Here is a 17,266-nt window from a genome sequence, read left to right as displayed (position 1 = left end):
CTAATACTTTCTGATCAATGTAGCTTATAGACTTGTTTCACAAATTAAACCATGATCGCATTAGGCAATTCTTTCTTAGGCCAAGTGGTATTATGTGGCTAGCTGGTTTACTGTAGCACTATTGAGCAATTAACAATTGGTGGGGTAATTTCATTAGGAACCACAGTTTTCACCTAAATTCTGCTTGTTGGCTTGCCAATTGCAGAAAGGAACAATATGCATAGTGTGTATTTATGTTCACTGCCATTGATTGATTAATCATTTGTCATTTACTTTCAAGTAAATAATAAAAAAGCAGTTTTCTTTTGATGTAGACAAATACTGCAAAGTAGCATAATTTCAGCAGCGTATTCTTTTGTAAAACACACCTGGAACAATATATGATGAAACAAACATATAACTTGAAAAAGATCAAACAAACATTAAAACATGAGTATGAGCTCCCAAGGATTAAAACTCAAGAGCAGGTCTAAGTATTACCTACATGCATACATAGTAATATTACCAATTATGAAGATTTCTGGTCCTTCATCTGAAAAGTACAGTGTAAACTACAAAAAAGAAGAATATTTCCACTTCAATGTGGAGGGTTGGTTAACTCTTTTAATTATCAATGGGTTGCTATTTTCCCTTCAATTTTGCTTTTTTATTAGCTTGTATACAGGTTAAATTCAACTACCAAAATGAAGATGCCCTCCACTTCAATGTGGAGGGTTGGATAACTCTTTTAATTATCAATGGGTTGCTATCTTCCCTTCAATTTTCCCTTTTGTATTAGATTGTATACTTTGTATTTTAGTCCTTTCCAGTCTCTTTGAGCTAGTGCTTCTTATGCAGCTAAACAGGAGGTGCACTCTTACTTGTTTGGAATTCGATGCAGTTGGACATAATTTTGGAAGTGTCGAAGCACTGCTTCATTTTCAGATGTTGTCCATGCTCGCTTCTTCTCTTCCTTTTGTACACCTTCAAAGTAAAATAGAATGAAACAAGCATTATTCAAATAAGAATGACACACAAACTGACATTTTAAAGTTAACTTCACCTTTGAAGGTCACATTTGTAATCTTCAATGCATTTTTGTCTAAAACATGCTGTTTTTGAAAAAATTTGCATGAATCTGTTATAGCCCTGGTTCTAACACAGTATCAACATGAACTTTTCATGAATTAGATCTATATTTGCCCACTAATTTTCATGCATAGCAGGCATGTTTTTTTCCTTATGTATACAATTATTGACTGTACTTAAATATAAAGCCTTAATGCATAAATAAAATAAATTTCGAATAATTATTCATTGTAATTGTGCAAAATTTTTCATACCAATGAAATAAAGGACATTTGTTTTAGACTGACTTTTATTGGTCAGTGAATGAAGTTGAACCGACTACACCCAAAATATGCTAAAACAATGGCCGTGGCACAGTGGAGTCCATTATTTTGCCACATTTAGGGTCGAGATTATGTTTATGAACATACAGAATGGCAAGCTTATGCAATTGTAAAAACTAAATTGATTTTGCTAGAAACTATACTTGAAAATAACAGCAATTTTTAGTAAGTACAATAACAGGCAGTGCTGTCAGTCAATGAAAGATCACGGTTCTTGATGGTTTCTAGTACTACCATTTGTTCTTGACACTTTATGGTATGTGGAGGCAGGAGCACTGGAAGATCTCTAACAAAGCAATTTTCTCTGTTTTTTTTTTTAGGTAGGTTTGTTTCATTGCAATACTCCTCCTAGCTTACTATGTTATGATCCCTATAACAGGGTGCTTACAAACATAATAGCTCTTTGGTCTTAATTATAACTGCTATGTAGAACATCGACCCTACATACTGATTGCAATACAGAAGGATAGTGGACTGAGTTGATTTAAAATAATCGTACACTGATGTGCATTTTGAGCTCCTAGCTAGGCCCCAGACTGCTGTCATGTCTGCACATAACCACTGGTGTTTTATGGCCTGTGTTCAACCGTATGCCTATACTTCTTGTGCTTTTTACGTGCAAAGAAACGGACACGGACCAAAGGTCAACAAAACCAAAAACAATCCCAGTCTGTTTAACAACCACCAAAAACCCAACTGAAAACCCACAAACAGAAATCTCTCACTAACCCACAAATGTATAAAATATAGCGTTTAACGTCACGTGAAAAGGACACGGACCCAAAGGCTAACAGAACCAAAACAATAAAGCTCCACAAACCAGCCCCAAAAAGCCAACACCAAACCACAAACAGAAAACCCCCAACCCATATTATGTAAGGACCACACAAACCCCCCACCCCACACATAACAACTAACTAACTCCAAAATTCATCCGGGGTACGCCGTCCCGACAGCAGACGACAGGCTTGCGCATTACCTGCGAAATTTTCCCAATACGGGTCTTTTCAAGCCCCTAACAGTATTCCCCCTTTTCTTACGAGGGAGCAGAGTTCTTAACTCCTCGTCAACCTTGATCGAGTGGACCTCCCTGTCAGGAACAGGAGGTCCACTAGCGACCATCGTGTCCGGTATAGCGGAAGCGGCTGCGGGTAGGGTGGAAGGGCCACTCGAGTCAATGAGATCAGTGGCCTGTTTTCTCATCAAACCAATCGGAGGACTCCTTAGCCACAACTAATAAGGCTGTAGTGCAGTCCTCCATTGGCGAGTCAGAATCTGGGCCACTTAATGTCTCTTGGGCCGGTTGACTCGGGGCCCGACTAGTATCACCGATCGCGGTTGTAGCTACCGGTGAACCACTACAAGCGGCATCCTGCGCCGCGTGCCACTCCGCTAGTACCATCTCCGCCGTTTTGTCCTGCTCTGCCTCAGTGGGCAGGCTGGCAGTCTCGGTAAGTTCGATCAGGGGAGAGGTCGGACACGAAAGGGGGAACAAAGCCTCCATCGGGGCGCTAGTGTCGGACACTGGGGCGATGACAGGAGCATCATGTGGTACGGTGTCAGAGGCCGGGACAGGGACCGCTTCAACCACGCCCGTGGCCACTCTCGCGGCGTATGAGCGGTCTGGGCATAAACGGGCGAGATGGCCCGTTTTCCCACACGAGTTGCAAACGATATCCCCTTTACACTCGGCCAGGGTATGCCCAACCTGTAAACAGCGGCTACACCGCTTGTTCGGGCACAACCTGGCCTCATGCCCTTCCAGCCCACACCTCCAACAAGTGCGAGGCTGGCCCGGGTATGCAATGTGGGCCCTGTGCCCATTAGCCCACAAGGTAGAGGGGATATCAGACTTGAGTTCAACTCTAACTCGTCTAGTCCCGGTCTTGACACCCATACATTCAAGGAATTCCGGCTCCTCGTAGCCGGTCACTTTCCCAAAACGACCCAGCAGTGTCCGCACAACAACCTGTTCTGACATGTCCAGAGGGAGATGGAGGACTGTCACCCACACCGAACTGTCATACGGTGTGACCTTCAGTCCCTCAACTCCCTCCAACACATGGACGCCTCAGACGCGGGCAGCCTCCGAGGTAAACCGTACATCAAAACAATTCATACCCCGGAGAGGTTTGCGCTGAAGCGCGTCAACCTCTCCAGGGACCTTTAAACCAACAGAACGCAAAACTGAAAAAACTTGTACGGGGACGACCTTAGCCTCCCCCGAAAAACTCAACAATACGATTTTGCTGTCACGGCGAGCCGCCATGACAGCTAGGGGTGTGGCAAAGCCACGCACCTATACACGAACCAAAACGAAAGAAACCCAAAACACACAAACTACACTAAAACAAACTGTAAACTAATGAAGGGCCAACGTAAAAAACACAATAAAGGTGTGGTCAACGAAAGGTGGAGAGCAGCCGAAAACACGTCCGCACTCCACGAGAACTGAACTGAACTGAACCTATACTTCTTTCATTGTTGTGCTTACTAGTTGTAGGCTGCTAAACTGCAAATGACTGACAGCTACGGTGGCGCTCATATAGTGACATGTACAGTACATAGCTTGCAATGAATGAACTCGTTATAATTTGACCTCAAACATGTAAGGAAACGCTGATTTCAAGTGTTTGGATCTCTGCACTCTTTGTTAATGTTAAAAAAATTAGCTTGGATTAAATTGCATTTGACTTTTGGCCAGAAGTACGTAACATTGCTTTGACCGTCAGTGTGGATAACAGCACCTTTGCCTTGACCCTAACTTGACATTGTTCTTGCATTACAAGTACTGACTTGCAAGTCCATTAAAAAATGGTGTTACCAATGACTTCTTCATGACGAAGTAAACTATCCATTATTGGCACATAACAGATGGCTTGGAAGGGTCACATGACACCTTTTAAACCAATTACAAGGCCAGATTCTAAATAACAAATACATGAGGGTTGTAGAAACACTGAATCATCGTAATATGCATAAAGATATAGAATGAATCATGGCATACGAGTCTATTATTCTTCTAAGTTCTTGCTTTATCATTATGATTCAATGTTATTTCAGTTATCAACTACTATACCTTTCATACTTGGCTTTCTTTTTCTGCTTTGTTTCTGTCTCACTTGGTTCACCTCCATATTTGCTTCTCTTTTATCTCCATGTGTCTCATCTTCATATGGCGTCTCATTTACCAAAGTTGAAAGTTGTCTTCTTCCCTCAGAATTTTCCTCTTCTGATGAGTCGTCTTCATTATCATCATCTGCAATTTGACAGAAAAAATACAAGTCAATAGAACTGAAAATGAAGTACAACAGTTAATACTCCAGAATAATACGGTTTTATTTCACAGACATGTGACATGGATGATTACATACCAATTGACATGATAAAGCCTACTATATGACTAGCTGAGTCAAAAGGATTCCAGACAGTAGATATTAGTCATATGGAAACAACCATAGAAGTGAAAACAAAGGAAATTGTCAAGTATATCACTTCAGAGCTCTCAGATTTTTTCAAATCTATTTATAATACATTTACTCATCGTTAGTTGAATCAAACATTTGTAACACCAAATTGTTACTTCGTGTTCATTCTCTACACACCATCTAGGTTAACCTCGAACTCATCGAGGCTTTTTCCTTGGAAGTCTATTGTCTTCCCCTGTCCATAGCAAGAGGAATCCTACACACCTTTACAAGTTGGAGTGTCTGTTCTGGAAGCCTGTAGAAGTTTGTAGGGACATTAATATCATGTCCCATGAAGGTTGCTAGAATATGTAGCTCATTGTTCTGCGGGTTTAAGATTTGGGACATAGTAGCAATTTGTTTCCTCAGTCTTGTCGATGTTACATTCTCAGGATGGGATAAACCGCAATGTACTGACAATTTTCGAATGCAATCTGGCCCACGAATAGGGTGCTGAGATGGAAACAACCTGGCAAAGAAGTAAATGTTCGATTTTCTAACATCAACTTCCTTTCTTGTAGCAAAGAGCTTTGCCATGTTTGCATACAAGCTTTCATTCATTGAGATGGGGACTCTGCGTCCTCGCTTTCCTCTGGTTTCCAGCCTCTTCAGCTTCTTACACGAATTTCCTTCCCACTTACTGAGACATTTTAAGAGTTCTTCGTTTTGTTCAACAGTTGTGTTTGAAAAGGCATCAACATGCAACCTCTCAACTTCTCCTCCTGTTGAACAAGATCAGTTGGCACAATGTGACTTTGGCAAGAGTGTACCATGCGTCACTATCAAAAGGCAAAATGTCAAGCTTTGCGGAATATTCCTTTGCAACTTCTTTAAGATGGCAGTTCAGTTTCACAACATCTTCACCAAGGAGCAGCAGCTGGGGCTTGTTCCACTTTCGCTTGACACCTACCCACACCATTCCAGGTTGCACAGATCTTGAAATGCCTCAATTTGCTCCTGCTGACTTCTCTCTCCATTTCTTAATGACTCTCCGTTCACAATTGGTGCAATAACCTTCATAGTATGACCTAACTATAAGGCCAGTGATGGTACAGCAAACTGCTTCTTGACAGGACCAAAGCCAGCAGTTTCATGAACAGCCTGCACAACAGCACTAAAATGTTGCGAGCAAATGGCATCCCTCAAAGATTTGCTTCAGCTTCAACAACAAACGTCCAACTTCCCTCATTTTCTGCGAGCAGTATTGATTTGGATGCAGTTCCGTGAATTTCATGAACAGCTGTAACCCAAATTTGAGAATGAGTTCGTCTTGTCTCACAGCGAGACCAATAGCATCATTGTTCATTTTGCTTACCACCTTTTCATGGAAAGCTTGATCTGCAGTCTTTGGCAATGGAAGAAGCATAGCTGCTCGTCCCTGGATCCTCCCTGTGACTTTAGTTGCTTCAGGCTTTTAACTTCAATGCGTGGCAGCACTTTTGATGTTTCCACAAATCTGAGCGAATGAAATACCACAAGCAATGCTGACAAGGTAAATAGTCAGTGATTTCTGTCGTATAGGTTTGTCGTTTTGCTGGAATTAAAGTACCATGTCCTTGGCTTAGCACTTGTTTGTTATGAGCATGATTTCCTTTGTTTGTTAGTAGACATCCATAGGATTTTGCGCTCCTCCGAATTCTTCTGTTTGCTCAGAGCTATGGCCACTTCTTTTTCATTTCAACGTTTACGTTCAAAATGTCTGGGCAATTTAGCAAAACTCTTTTTACAGTATATGCAGAAATTGTGTCTATCCCAAACTCTCTTATGCTTTCTGTTTCTTGATGTTAAGACTGTCATAGAAGTTGATGAAACCTCTGAAGTTTCCTTTTCCATCCTTCTTTTCTTAATTAGAATACTTGAGTGGGACCTCACTTTCTTACCTTTCAAACGTTTCTTCTTTCCTGCATGATCCGTGGTTGGTGTGGGTTCGTCATTGGCACTGCTGGACTGCTCATCAGTGGTATGACTACAATTTGAATCTGCATCACTCTGTCCATTTGTAGAGGTATCTGCAATAATATATTGCCTCAGATCTCTCGTTTGTATGGGCTCGTCATCAGAAATGCTTGAACTGTTGTCTTTCTCATCATCAGATGGAATGTAGGAAGAGCCATCAGATTCTGTGTCAGATGTCAGATTAGAAGTGATATCTGCATTCTGAACAGGTATATAAGAAGTGGAATGTCCTCTACTTCCTAAATGTGGGTAGACAAAACGATTTGTCTCAGAGCAATATTCGGTTCCTGAACCCCCGGAATCTGGAACAATGTCTTCCTCCCTAATAGGTCTCAAATGCTTTCTTGAAAACCAGGAACTTTGTGTGACAAATTTAACTTTGCTTGTGTCATATGCTGAAGGATCTGTATCGGGCCAGACATTGGATTTTCCAGCAAGTAATGGAATGGATGAACATTCTTCATGGTCAGACTTGTGATCATCTGAATATTCAAAAGGGTTGAAATCTGAATCGCATTGGCATTTTGCCAGCTACGCACTCTTCCTCTGATGATTCCTAAATATGGAATAAATAAATATCTTCCATATCCATGCGCAAACTAATTGAACTCATCTTAACAAGAAACTGTTTCGAGTTCCATAACCAATTCTATCTACAAAAGATCGGTTGCGCCATGGGTAGCCAAGCCTCTCCGGAAATCTGCGATATCGTGATGCATAGACTTGAAAACCAGATTTTACCGACAGTCGTCTTGCTTGTTCCGCATCTGGCACAGACTTCAAACAGTCGTCAACATAGAAACTTTCTAAGACGGCTGTTGATGTATCCTTATCGAAGGCGTTCTTGTGGTCTTCGGCTGTCTTTCGAAGTGCAAATCCTGCACAACTCGGTGAAGATGTTGCACCGAACAAATGGACAGTCATCTGGTATTCCCTTAACTGACTGTCGCAATCACCGCCTTCCCACCACAGAAATCGCAACGCGTTAGCATCCTTCGCCAGAACCTTACCTGCTGGAACATTGCTTCCACATCAGCTACAAATGCCACCCTTTCCTGTCTGAATCGCGTCAGAACTCCTATTGGACTGTTGGTATGTTCTGGACCCTGCAACTTCATGCTGTTAAGTGAAACTCCTTTATATTTCGCCGCACAGTCGAAAACTACCCTGACCTTCTCAGGTTTGAAGGGATGCACTACCGGATGATGCCACATTGTACCATCTTCAGGTTCGTCGTCATTATTTATTCCCTTGCATATCCCTTGTCCGGATAATCTTGGATTGTTTCTATCTTGTATAAAGCTTCTGAGCTTTCATGAATCTCCTCTTCAGACCATGGACTCATGAATATGCCAGGTCCCAATTATTGGGTAGTGCTGGTGGATAGTGCCTCCACGGCAAGCTAATTTGAAAATGACCATTAATAAGCTTAGCCGTTGTCTCCATTATGTCCCGTGCCTTACGATCTTCCCTGGAATCTCCCACCTCTTCAACGTTCTTACCAACTCCGTGATCCAATTCCCAGAATTTCTTTACTTGCTGGTGAAGCTGGTCATTGGTGCTGATATGATGGATTCTGGCCGTACGACCACTTCCCCTGGAATCAGACACAGGGCCTATGATCGTCCATCCTAACGGTGTCCGTAGTCCGTATGGCTCCTTCAGCCCACCCCCTTCTTTGTTCCTCAACCCAGAAGGCTTCTGGTATGTCACTTCCAATTAATAACTGTACCTCTTCTGCCCTCGCCACCGGAAGATGGATATCTCATAGGTGAGGCTGTAGGGTCCTAGCTTATTTATCCTATCTTTGGCCAGTCTTTTCTACTTGCTGGCATTTATTAGACTATTCTGGTCACTGTTTGTTCTAGTCCACTGAGGATAGCCATCTATGCCATTGTTGGTATTCTGTCTATTGTTTACACTGTAAGTTGAGTTATGTTTGGAAGTTGTTATAGCCTGGTCAATTGGAGAGTACCCAGGTGCACACACTCTGGTGTGATATCACATGTTATACAGGTGTAGATGTTTGTGAGAGATGGAATGACCGAGTGGTCAGTGGTCTTCCACCTACCAATAGGGTGTTGGTTTATGTGAGTGTTAATTTCTCATGTATGTTGGAGATGATGTTACAAGAGGATAATACAAACCAGAGCTCCTCCAGTATCCAAGCTGTCAACTTGTCTTGTGTCATTCTTTGTTGGTTGCATGTGTTTTAGTTTGTTCTGTTACTGCTCGGTCACTACAATGGCGAAGTCGGCAGGGTTCCTTGCACTGTTAGCCTTGTGGAAGTCCATAGCCACCACCCTTCTTTCAGGTCTGTTTAAACTGGCTGTCCATTACCAGCAGTTACCTATGTTATTAGTAGTGATTTTCAAACTTTTTAGTTTCTGTATATGGACTAGTGTATAACAAAATGACATCTGCTGCTCAGTAAACCTCATCCACTGGTAAGGAACAATATCCACATCTGCAATTTTTACTGGCTGATTATATAAAGGAGCTCTGCGAGGAAAATGGTTTGGATTTGACTGTTTTAAAGACCAAACAAGAGCGAATTGATGCCTTGCAGAGGATGCCAAATTTCGTGGATATAACTTCCAATTTTCCGAGAAAGTCTCGTCAGCCAGTTCAGGAAGCTCACATCTTGAAGGGATTTCACTCGCTCTCTGCGGAAGATGATTTAGAGTGTTATATGTCAACCTTCGAGAGACTCTGCACCAGTCAGTCCATTGTACATACTAGATGGCCGATTTTGTTGGAACCTTTTCTCACGGGTAAGGCTCAGCAAGCTTTTTATGTTCTGTGTGAAGCTCAGAAAGAGAATTATACTACAGTTAAAAGCAGCTATCCTTGCTGCATATAGACTTATTGAAGATTCTTATAGAGAGAAATTCCGTATATCTGGTAAAACTTCCACTGAAACCTTCAGACAGTTCGGTAGTCGCCTAAATCTTTATATTAGGCGTTGGTTCAATGCATCTGATAGTTTATTATCCGATTGCGAGTTCTCCCAAATTATGGACAAATTGGTTATTAATGAACTGAAACATTCATTGCGAGACCAATCACTTCGAATGAAACTATTAGAGCAAAAATGGTCCTCCTTGAAAGCACTCACAGAGATGGCAGATGATCTTTTCATAGCAAGGGCAACTTCAAGGAATAGACAACAGGTGGAGCCAGAGACTGCGGCTAGTATTCCTCCTCGTAGACCATCCCCAATGTACAGTCAGCAGCAAGGAACATTGAATTATCCTCCCAGACAGAGTGATACCCCTAGATTCAATAGACCTACACAAGATAATTCAAATATTTAGTGTTATGTTTGTAATGAATGGGGTCATATCAGTTATTATTGCCCAAACAGTCTGGTAAGAGTATCTGATGCATATCGTAATGAGGAATTATGCAAAGTTGCGAAGCGTGATCGCCAAGATAGAGAGGTTTTTACAGATGTGTAAACTTGATGGTGCCTATTTTGAAGCAACTATCGATTCCAAGAAAATCTTCGCTTACGCAGACAGTGGTGCTGCACGATCACTATGTCACTCAGAAGGGCAACTGGAAAGGTCTTGACGTAAATTTTGCAACAGTTGTTTTATACCTGGGGGGCATGTACCACTTTCGTCTCTGATAATGGACCACAGATGGTGTCAAAGTCTGTAGCTGACATTTGCGTATTATGGGGAGTAAGGCGAGTGTTTACAACACCATATCATCCTCAAGCCAATTGGGTGGAACGGGTCAACAGAAACATGATGTCGATGCTGTGTTCTTTTGTTAAGGGGAGTCATACAGAGTGGGATGAGCATATTGCGAAATTAATGTTTACCCTAAACTCTTTTACACATGATTCCACACGGTTCTCCCCAGCGGAACTCTTCTTGAACCGGAAGATTAGGGGTCCTGGGGAATGGATACACCAAAGGGAACAATTAAATGTTATTGATAAGGTTGAATCGGAACGCATGTTCACGGTTGCAAGAGAGAACATGTTGCATAGGACGATGCAGAACAAAGTCGAGTATGATGAAAAAAGAAACAAGGTCAGCATTAGTGTTGATGATATGGTTCTGCTGAGGTCTCATGCATTGTCAAATATGCAGAAAAAGTTTTCAGCAAAGTTAGCTCCTAAGTGGAGAGGTCCTTACAGAGTTGTTGCTAGAACATCACCAGTAACTTTTGTAATTGAGGATAGTAGTGTAAATGAAAAAAGGATTGCCCATGTTGATCAATTGAAGTTAGTTAAATGATATGTTTCTTAAGTTTTTCGTAGGGGGAGATTGTAGGGTCCTAGCTTATTTATCCTATCTTTGGCCAGTCTTTTCTACTTGCTGGCAATTATTACATTATTCTGGTCACTGTTTGTTCTAGTCCACTGAGGATAGCCATCTATGGCATTGTTGGTATTCTGTCTATTGTTTACACTAAGTTGAGTTATGTTTGGAAGTTGTTATAGCCAGGTCAATTGGAGAGTACCCAGGTGCACAGACTCTGGTGTGATATCACATGTTATACAGGTGTAGATGTTTGTGAGAGATGGAATGACCTAGTGGGAGTGGTCAGTGGTCTTCCACCTACCAATAGGATTGTATTATACTAGGGTGTTGGTTTATGTGAGTGTTAATTTGTTATGTATGTTGGAGATGATGTTACAAGAGGATAATAATACAAACCAGAGCTCCTCCAGCATCCAAGCTGTCAACTTGTCTTGTGTCATTCTTTGTTGCTTGAATGTGTTTTAGTTTGTTCTGTTACTGCTCGGTCACTACAAGGCCATTTATTTACGTCACTAGGCTTCGATATGCTCTCATAGCTTACAGGGAGCTTATCAACTGTCCAAACTCTTGGAATTTCAATCGGGTCCCCAGTGTCTATGTTCCTAATGTTACTGGCTAACTCCATGCCCTTTGTTCCCGTTTTTCCTGCGATTGTACTGAAACTGAAGTCTACGGTTCTCCCAGGCACATTTAGTTTTGCTACAAGCCTTTTTTTCACACAAACAAGTGTCACTACCAGAATCTAACATGGCCCATGTTGTGACCTCCTGACCATTACAACCAATTACTGTGACTGGTAACCCTAAGGCATACCCGACGTGACGTAGTCATTGTTAGGTTAACTCCCATGGGTGCATCGTTTGAGGCGGAGGAAGGCCTACCATCCCACGTCCCATTTACTGAGGTACCAGGACCCTGCAGTGGTTCGAAGTGAAGCAACGTGTGGTGGCGTTTGGTGCAACCACTTACCTTACAACTTCTTGTAACCTACAATTACTGGCTATGTGGAATCCATTGAAACAATTATCACAAAGCCTTCATCGGCGTGCAAATGTATACCTCTCCCATTGAGGTATTGCCTTGAACCTTTCACACTGGCTTAAAGCATGTGGATCATCGCACAAAACACACTTTGCCTCCCTTTTACCTTTAGGTTCTTCAACCTTTGTTGCAAACGACCAAGCTCTTTCAGAGGTCTTAACTTTAGCATTTTGTTTTTTACATGTTAAGTTTTTCCCAATGCTTCTTCCATACATACTATTTGCAGACACAGCTGCCTGTTCTATAAACTCTGTCATGTCTACAAATCTTGGTTCTCCACCTGACATGATCAACCTGTGAGCTAGTTTTGTCCACTCTGTTTGGAGGTATATCGGCAACCTTGACTGAACACCGAACGTGTCAGTGCTGTCTATGTTTGCACTATATCCCATCTGACTAATAGTGATAACACACGTTCTCATCAGTCTACCCAGATCTCTAAGAGACTCACCATCGTTGGGCTTTATTTGAAAACCTTATCTAGCAGATAATGACAAATAACATGAGGCTGACAAAAACTGCTCTTGTAGCAAACTTCTGGCCCTCTGGTAGCCTTCCGCTGGGTCCAGTAGGACACAGTCAATTCTTTGTCCTAACTCTCACATAACTGAATCAAATAAGTGAGCTTTGTTCTACTATCAAGCCCCGTGGACCCAATGCTGACCTCCTAATTATTTATAAACCCACAATATGTGATGGGGTCACCACTAAATGTTAACAACTCTGGCTTAGGCATGCTTGTCAAAGTAGAGACAGCATGTAGCAATGACTGACATTTTTCACCTTCATTAACATCTCTAGGCAAATTAACAACTGTGCACTCCTTTTCATTTGGGTGTACCTTTACTTGAGGTAGTTTACCTATCTGCTACTCTGCAGACTCTTCCTCCCAAGACTGGACTTCGACTTCAGCCTTGGAAATGTCATGCTGTATCTGTAGCTCGTCTAACTTCATCTCAAGGTCAAGTTGCTGTCGCTTTATTCGCTGTGCTTCCTCTAGTTGCTGTTTGTTCAGCCTTGCTAGATCCCTCTTAATCTTTGCTTCCTTCAGTCGCACCGAAGGAGTGACACTGGCACAACTTCGTGTGGATCCTGAACTACTCCTTATAGAGACCTCGTCAGGTTGTTGAGCCTGTTGATCACCTGCATTGTCGTCAGCCTTTTTAACTGCTGCGTCAAGCCACTCACTCACCCTTTTCTGGAATTCTTGATAGTTGTTTTGATTTAATTTGAACTGGTCTGATGCTGCCTGTACGTCGGATCCTTCAAGTGTACTCAGATATTCATTAAACCTTGCTTCGTACTTGCAGAAAAGTCCCTTAAAACTTTCATTATGTGTGCCTAACCTACCAACATAACCACTACACGTTCGTTTCAAGGTAGCCGCATCATCTATTGCATCTTTTGCTGAACTCTTATCGCTTTCAGAATCGCCCATACTGACGATATATCCTCAATTCAGAACTGTACAGTCGTGAACTTCTATGTAGGCGCAACACTACATAAGGTTAATTTGTTGTAGCGCTCGTTAACGCGCCCACTGCAATCATTACACTAACACGAATTGTACGTGAATCTCGTTTTACTTACTCTTCATATCCAACTGTATGGACTTCACACATACTCCTTTAAACGTACTCGGGACTTACTCTGGACGGTTCACTACAATGAACAAAGTACAGATTTTTATGTAGGAGTATATCTTCTTAGTCAGACATATCAGGTAACAACGATGACCATGAACAATCCAACCGTTAAAAATAAGCACATTAACTTCAGGTGGCATTGTCATCGCGTAACTTAAACCTTAATACAGGTGCATAACACAAGCCAACAAAGAGTACCAATTCTGCGAACAACATAATAACGGAGCATAATAAAAGAGCAATGTACCTCTCTCACTAGGAATATTTTGGAATATTATTTCGATTCTTCCTTTACAGTATACTCTCTATTATATGGAACGCGGAAAGGGTCAACGTGAGGCGCCGTCCACTTAGAAATGGTCGTTCACCCAGAAACCGTTCACTGAGAGATCGCTGCTCAAATTCAAGCAGCCGCCCACTTAGAAATTGCCGTTTAACGTCAGGCGCCGACCACTCAGAGATGGTCGTTCACTCAGAGACCGTCCACTCAGAGATCGCTGCTCAAATGCAACAGCCGCCCATTTTTAAATTGCCGTTGAAGTACAGAAACCGTTCATTCAGAAATGGCCGTTGACTCAGAAATCGTCCACTTACAAATCGCCGGTCGATGCTGAGCCGCGCCTACTTAGAATTGTTCCTCCCTGTACAATGGCTATATACATATGCATTAAGTGGGCGCGGACTATTTACCGGCTGTACTTCCCGCCCAGTAACGTACACCGAGCTGTTACAGTAGAACGCTGTTGTTCCCGCCTCATTCAAGTCGTCCCTACGGCGCCCTCCCTTTTTCAGGAGAGTAATTTCGTCTCGGTACACCGAAGACCACATGCAATGGAAGTTTCCAGAATCCAAAAGAAATAACATTCAAGAAATAATCCACACGTTGGGTGTCGAAAATGCCGAAGAAGTTTCCCGTAACCTCGAAAGGGAACAGGCAACTCATAGACGAACAGGAATAACTTATTTGGAAAGTAGTAACATCCGTCGCTAGGCCCAGATTTGTCTTCATTGGTCTAATCAATCTGACCGAGATTTTACCTTCCATGTGCTCAGCATTTGTCCAAATAAAAGAAAGTGATGAGCTTAACATGTATGCCTTCAGTAACCGAGCCTAAAATTTACATATGATATTCTTGGCAATAGAAAAATGTGATGTGTATCATGACGACCATAGATGATCATAACTGTTAACCCTGTTAACTACAAATGTTAACATTTAATTTTTAATTTACAATAATGAATTAATAAATTGTAACTATGAAATACTATAGGCATTACACAATATTAATTCCACTAGCTGTTACAAATTTACAAAACATTGTAAACACTTAATGATCCCTTAATATGAATTAGTAAATTCAGTGTTACCAAGTAACGTTTCATGACAAATGCAGTATATCATTAAAACAAATAAATTGTATTAACAAATCAATAATCATTTAAAGAACTTACCATTCGTATGAAATAATAATTTGTACATAATTGCATGTTCAAATTCTTCATGTGTGGTACTTATTAATACGACATTAATTGTTACAAATTAATAATTCATCATTATGAAGTAATAACTCATTTTAACAAGTAACATTTCATTAAAACATACAAGTATTTTATTACAGAAAAATTCTAATTCGTACTAACAAATCAATGTTGTTTTGGCAGAATTACAACTGGTAATCACGAATTATTCATTACAAATACTGATGGGCTTAATTGTACGTCGTCTCAACATGCAAAAACTCCCGAAGATTGAGTACGAACTGATACTAAATGAAATGGATCAAAACAACCGAGTATGAGGGTCAAGTCTACTATTAGGGATTGGCCGCAAGCTGAGGAATACCATCACCGTACTCATACACTCATGATACTAACGTTGTTTATATTGCGAAAAATCCATCTTTTTTCAAGAGGCCTAAAGAAGCACGCCTCCTTTTATATCAGTCGATTCACTGCAATCAAGCAAATCTGCCGTTCTTCTGTTGTTGAAACCGATTTTCACAAATTCCTCGAGTTGTATATCATCGTTTTCATCTATTTTAATTTGTGATTGAAAATTCAATGAACGAGTACGAGTGCGAACGGTCGATGCACCTCGACTCTGTGATTGAAAAGTTCACGATATAAATATGCAAGTTTGGCTGTCACTCAATTGGACGATCTCTGAGTGAACGATCTCTGAACCACGACCATTTGTCAGTCGCGACGGTTTCTAAGTCAACGGCCATTTGATCTCTAAGTGGACGGTTTCTCAGCGAACGACCATTTCTGAGTGGACGGCGCCTCATGTTGACCCTTTCCGCGTTCCATACTATTAGTCTATAGTCATCAAAATAGTAATGGAGAAAATCGCATATCCCTCGTTGGCAGATAATTTGGCTGTAACATTTAATTTATTACAGGAAACGCCACTGGTACAGACTTTCTGAAATTGTTTACTGCAGTATGTATACATTGTCTCCCAAATTGAACATTTTGTGAATGCAATGACTATCTTACATGTAAAAATTTAACTGTACTGAACTTAACACTATCACAGAGTTGATGGTAATGTTTTGTCCCAAAAATGAGTGATTTAGATAATTCTAATCTGTCACATTCAATGAACTTTCATCTCAAAACTAAAATTATATTGTTCTCTTCTTCATGTTAGAACATTGAAAGTCACAGCCAGTGTTCATAATCTTGACTAACATTAAAGACTGAACTTCGAATAAACAATTGATAACAAAAGTGTCTAAATTTAACAACACATGCAATCACTATAACACATATAACCACAACAACACAGGCAATCACTATAACACATATAACCACAACTTTATTAGTTGGTTTTCGTGGAGTGCAGACGTGATTTTTCGCTCTCGCTCTACATCTGATAACACCGAAATTTTCACTTTACTGTACTGTGCTATACTTCCCGCCAGGCGGGTGTGTGCGTATATTTTATATAGTTATCGTATATCGTTTTAAGTTTAAACCTGTCCTTAGTTTGTTTTTGTTACTCCTCTAATTTTCAGTGAATGTAGAAGTCCAGTGTAGAAGAACACATGTAGAAGTCCAGTGTTCACTGGTCCCCCTACCACCATTGAAGTTGCTGACTGGACCAACAGAGCCTAGAACACCATCAATGCAACCAGGGCCATCTCACAGTGGCGATGATGGTCCGTCTGCTGCTGTGGCATCCTCATCGGGATACCCGAAAAACCTCCAGGTAGTCCCGACTACACTCCATCACAAAGATGACGCTTGAAGGTAATTTTCAAGATTGATAGTAGATTAGTCTGGCAAATCAGTTGGTGCTATCACTTTCTGGGAAGAGGATCATTATTAATTTTGACACCAACACTGGGGCAGTCTGGAATGTGTGGTGAGGCCATGTCTTTTCTTCAATTAGCGTATACATGCTGTATCTGGTAGAGTTGTCACAGCGGTATGTGAGCAAGAAATAAAGGCACAAAGAAGTAGTTGGATTTAACAGAGTA

At 41.3% G+C, this 17,266-nt stretch overlaps 1 protein-coding gene across 1 annotated transcript; it reads right to left on the bottom strand.

The window, feature by feature from the left end:
• Window positions 1-825: 825 nt before the first annotated feature.
• LOC139954711 (uncharacterized) lies at window positions 826-7,738 on the bottom strand. Its single transcript, XM_071954631.1, has 4 exons — window positions 7,556-7,738; window positions 6,739-7,153; window positions 4,471-4,650; window positions 826-963 (listed from the first exon to the last, which is right to left on the bottom strand). The coding sequence occupies exons 1-4, from the start codon at window positions 7,736-7,738 to the stop codon at window positions 857-859; spliced, it is 885 nt and encodes a 294-aa protein (XP_071810732.1). The 3' UTR covers window positions 826-856.
• Window positions 7,739-17,266: the final 9,528 nt, after the last annotated feature.

This window comes from Apostichopus japonicus, chromosome 17 (genome assembly GCF_037975245.1).
Source record: "Apostichopus japonicus isolate 1M-3 chromosome 17, ASM3797524v1, whole genome shotgun sequence".
In the NCBI taxonomy this organism is placed as follows: domain Eukaryota; kingdom Metazoa; phylum Echinodermata; class Holothuroidea; order Aspidochirotida; family Stichopodidae; genus Apostichopus; species Apostichopus japonicus.
This window is presented reverse-complemented; position numbering and strand designations above follow the sequence as displayed.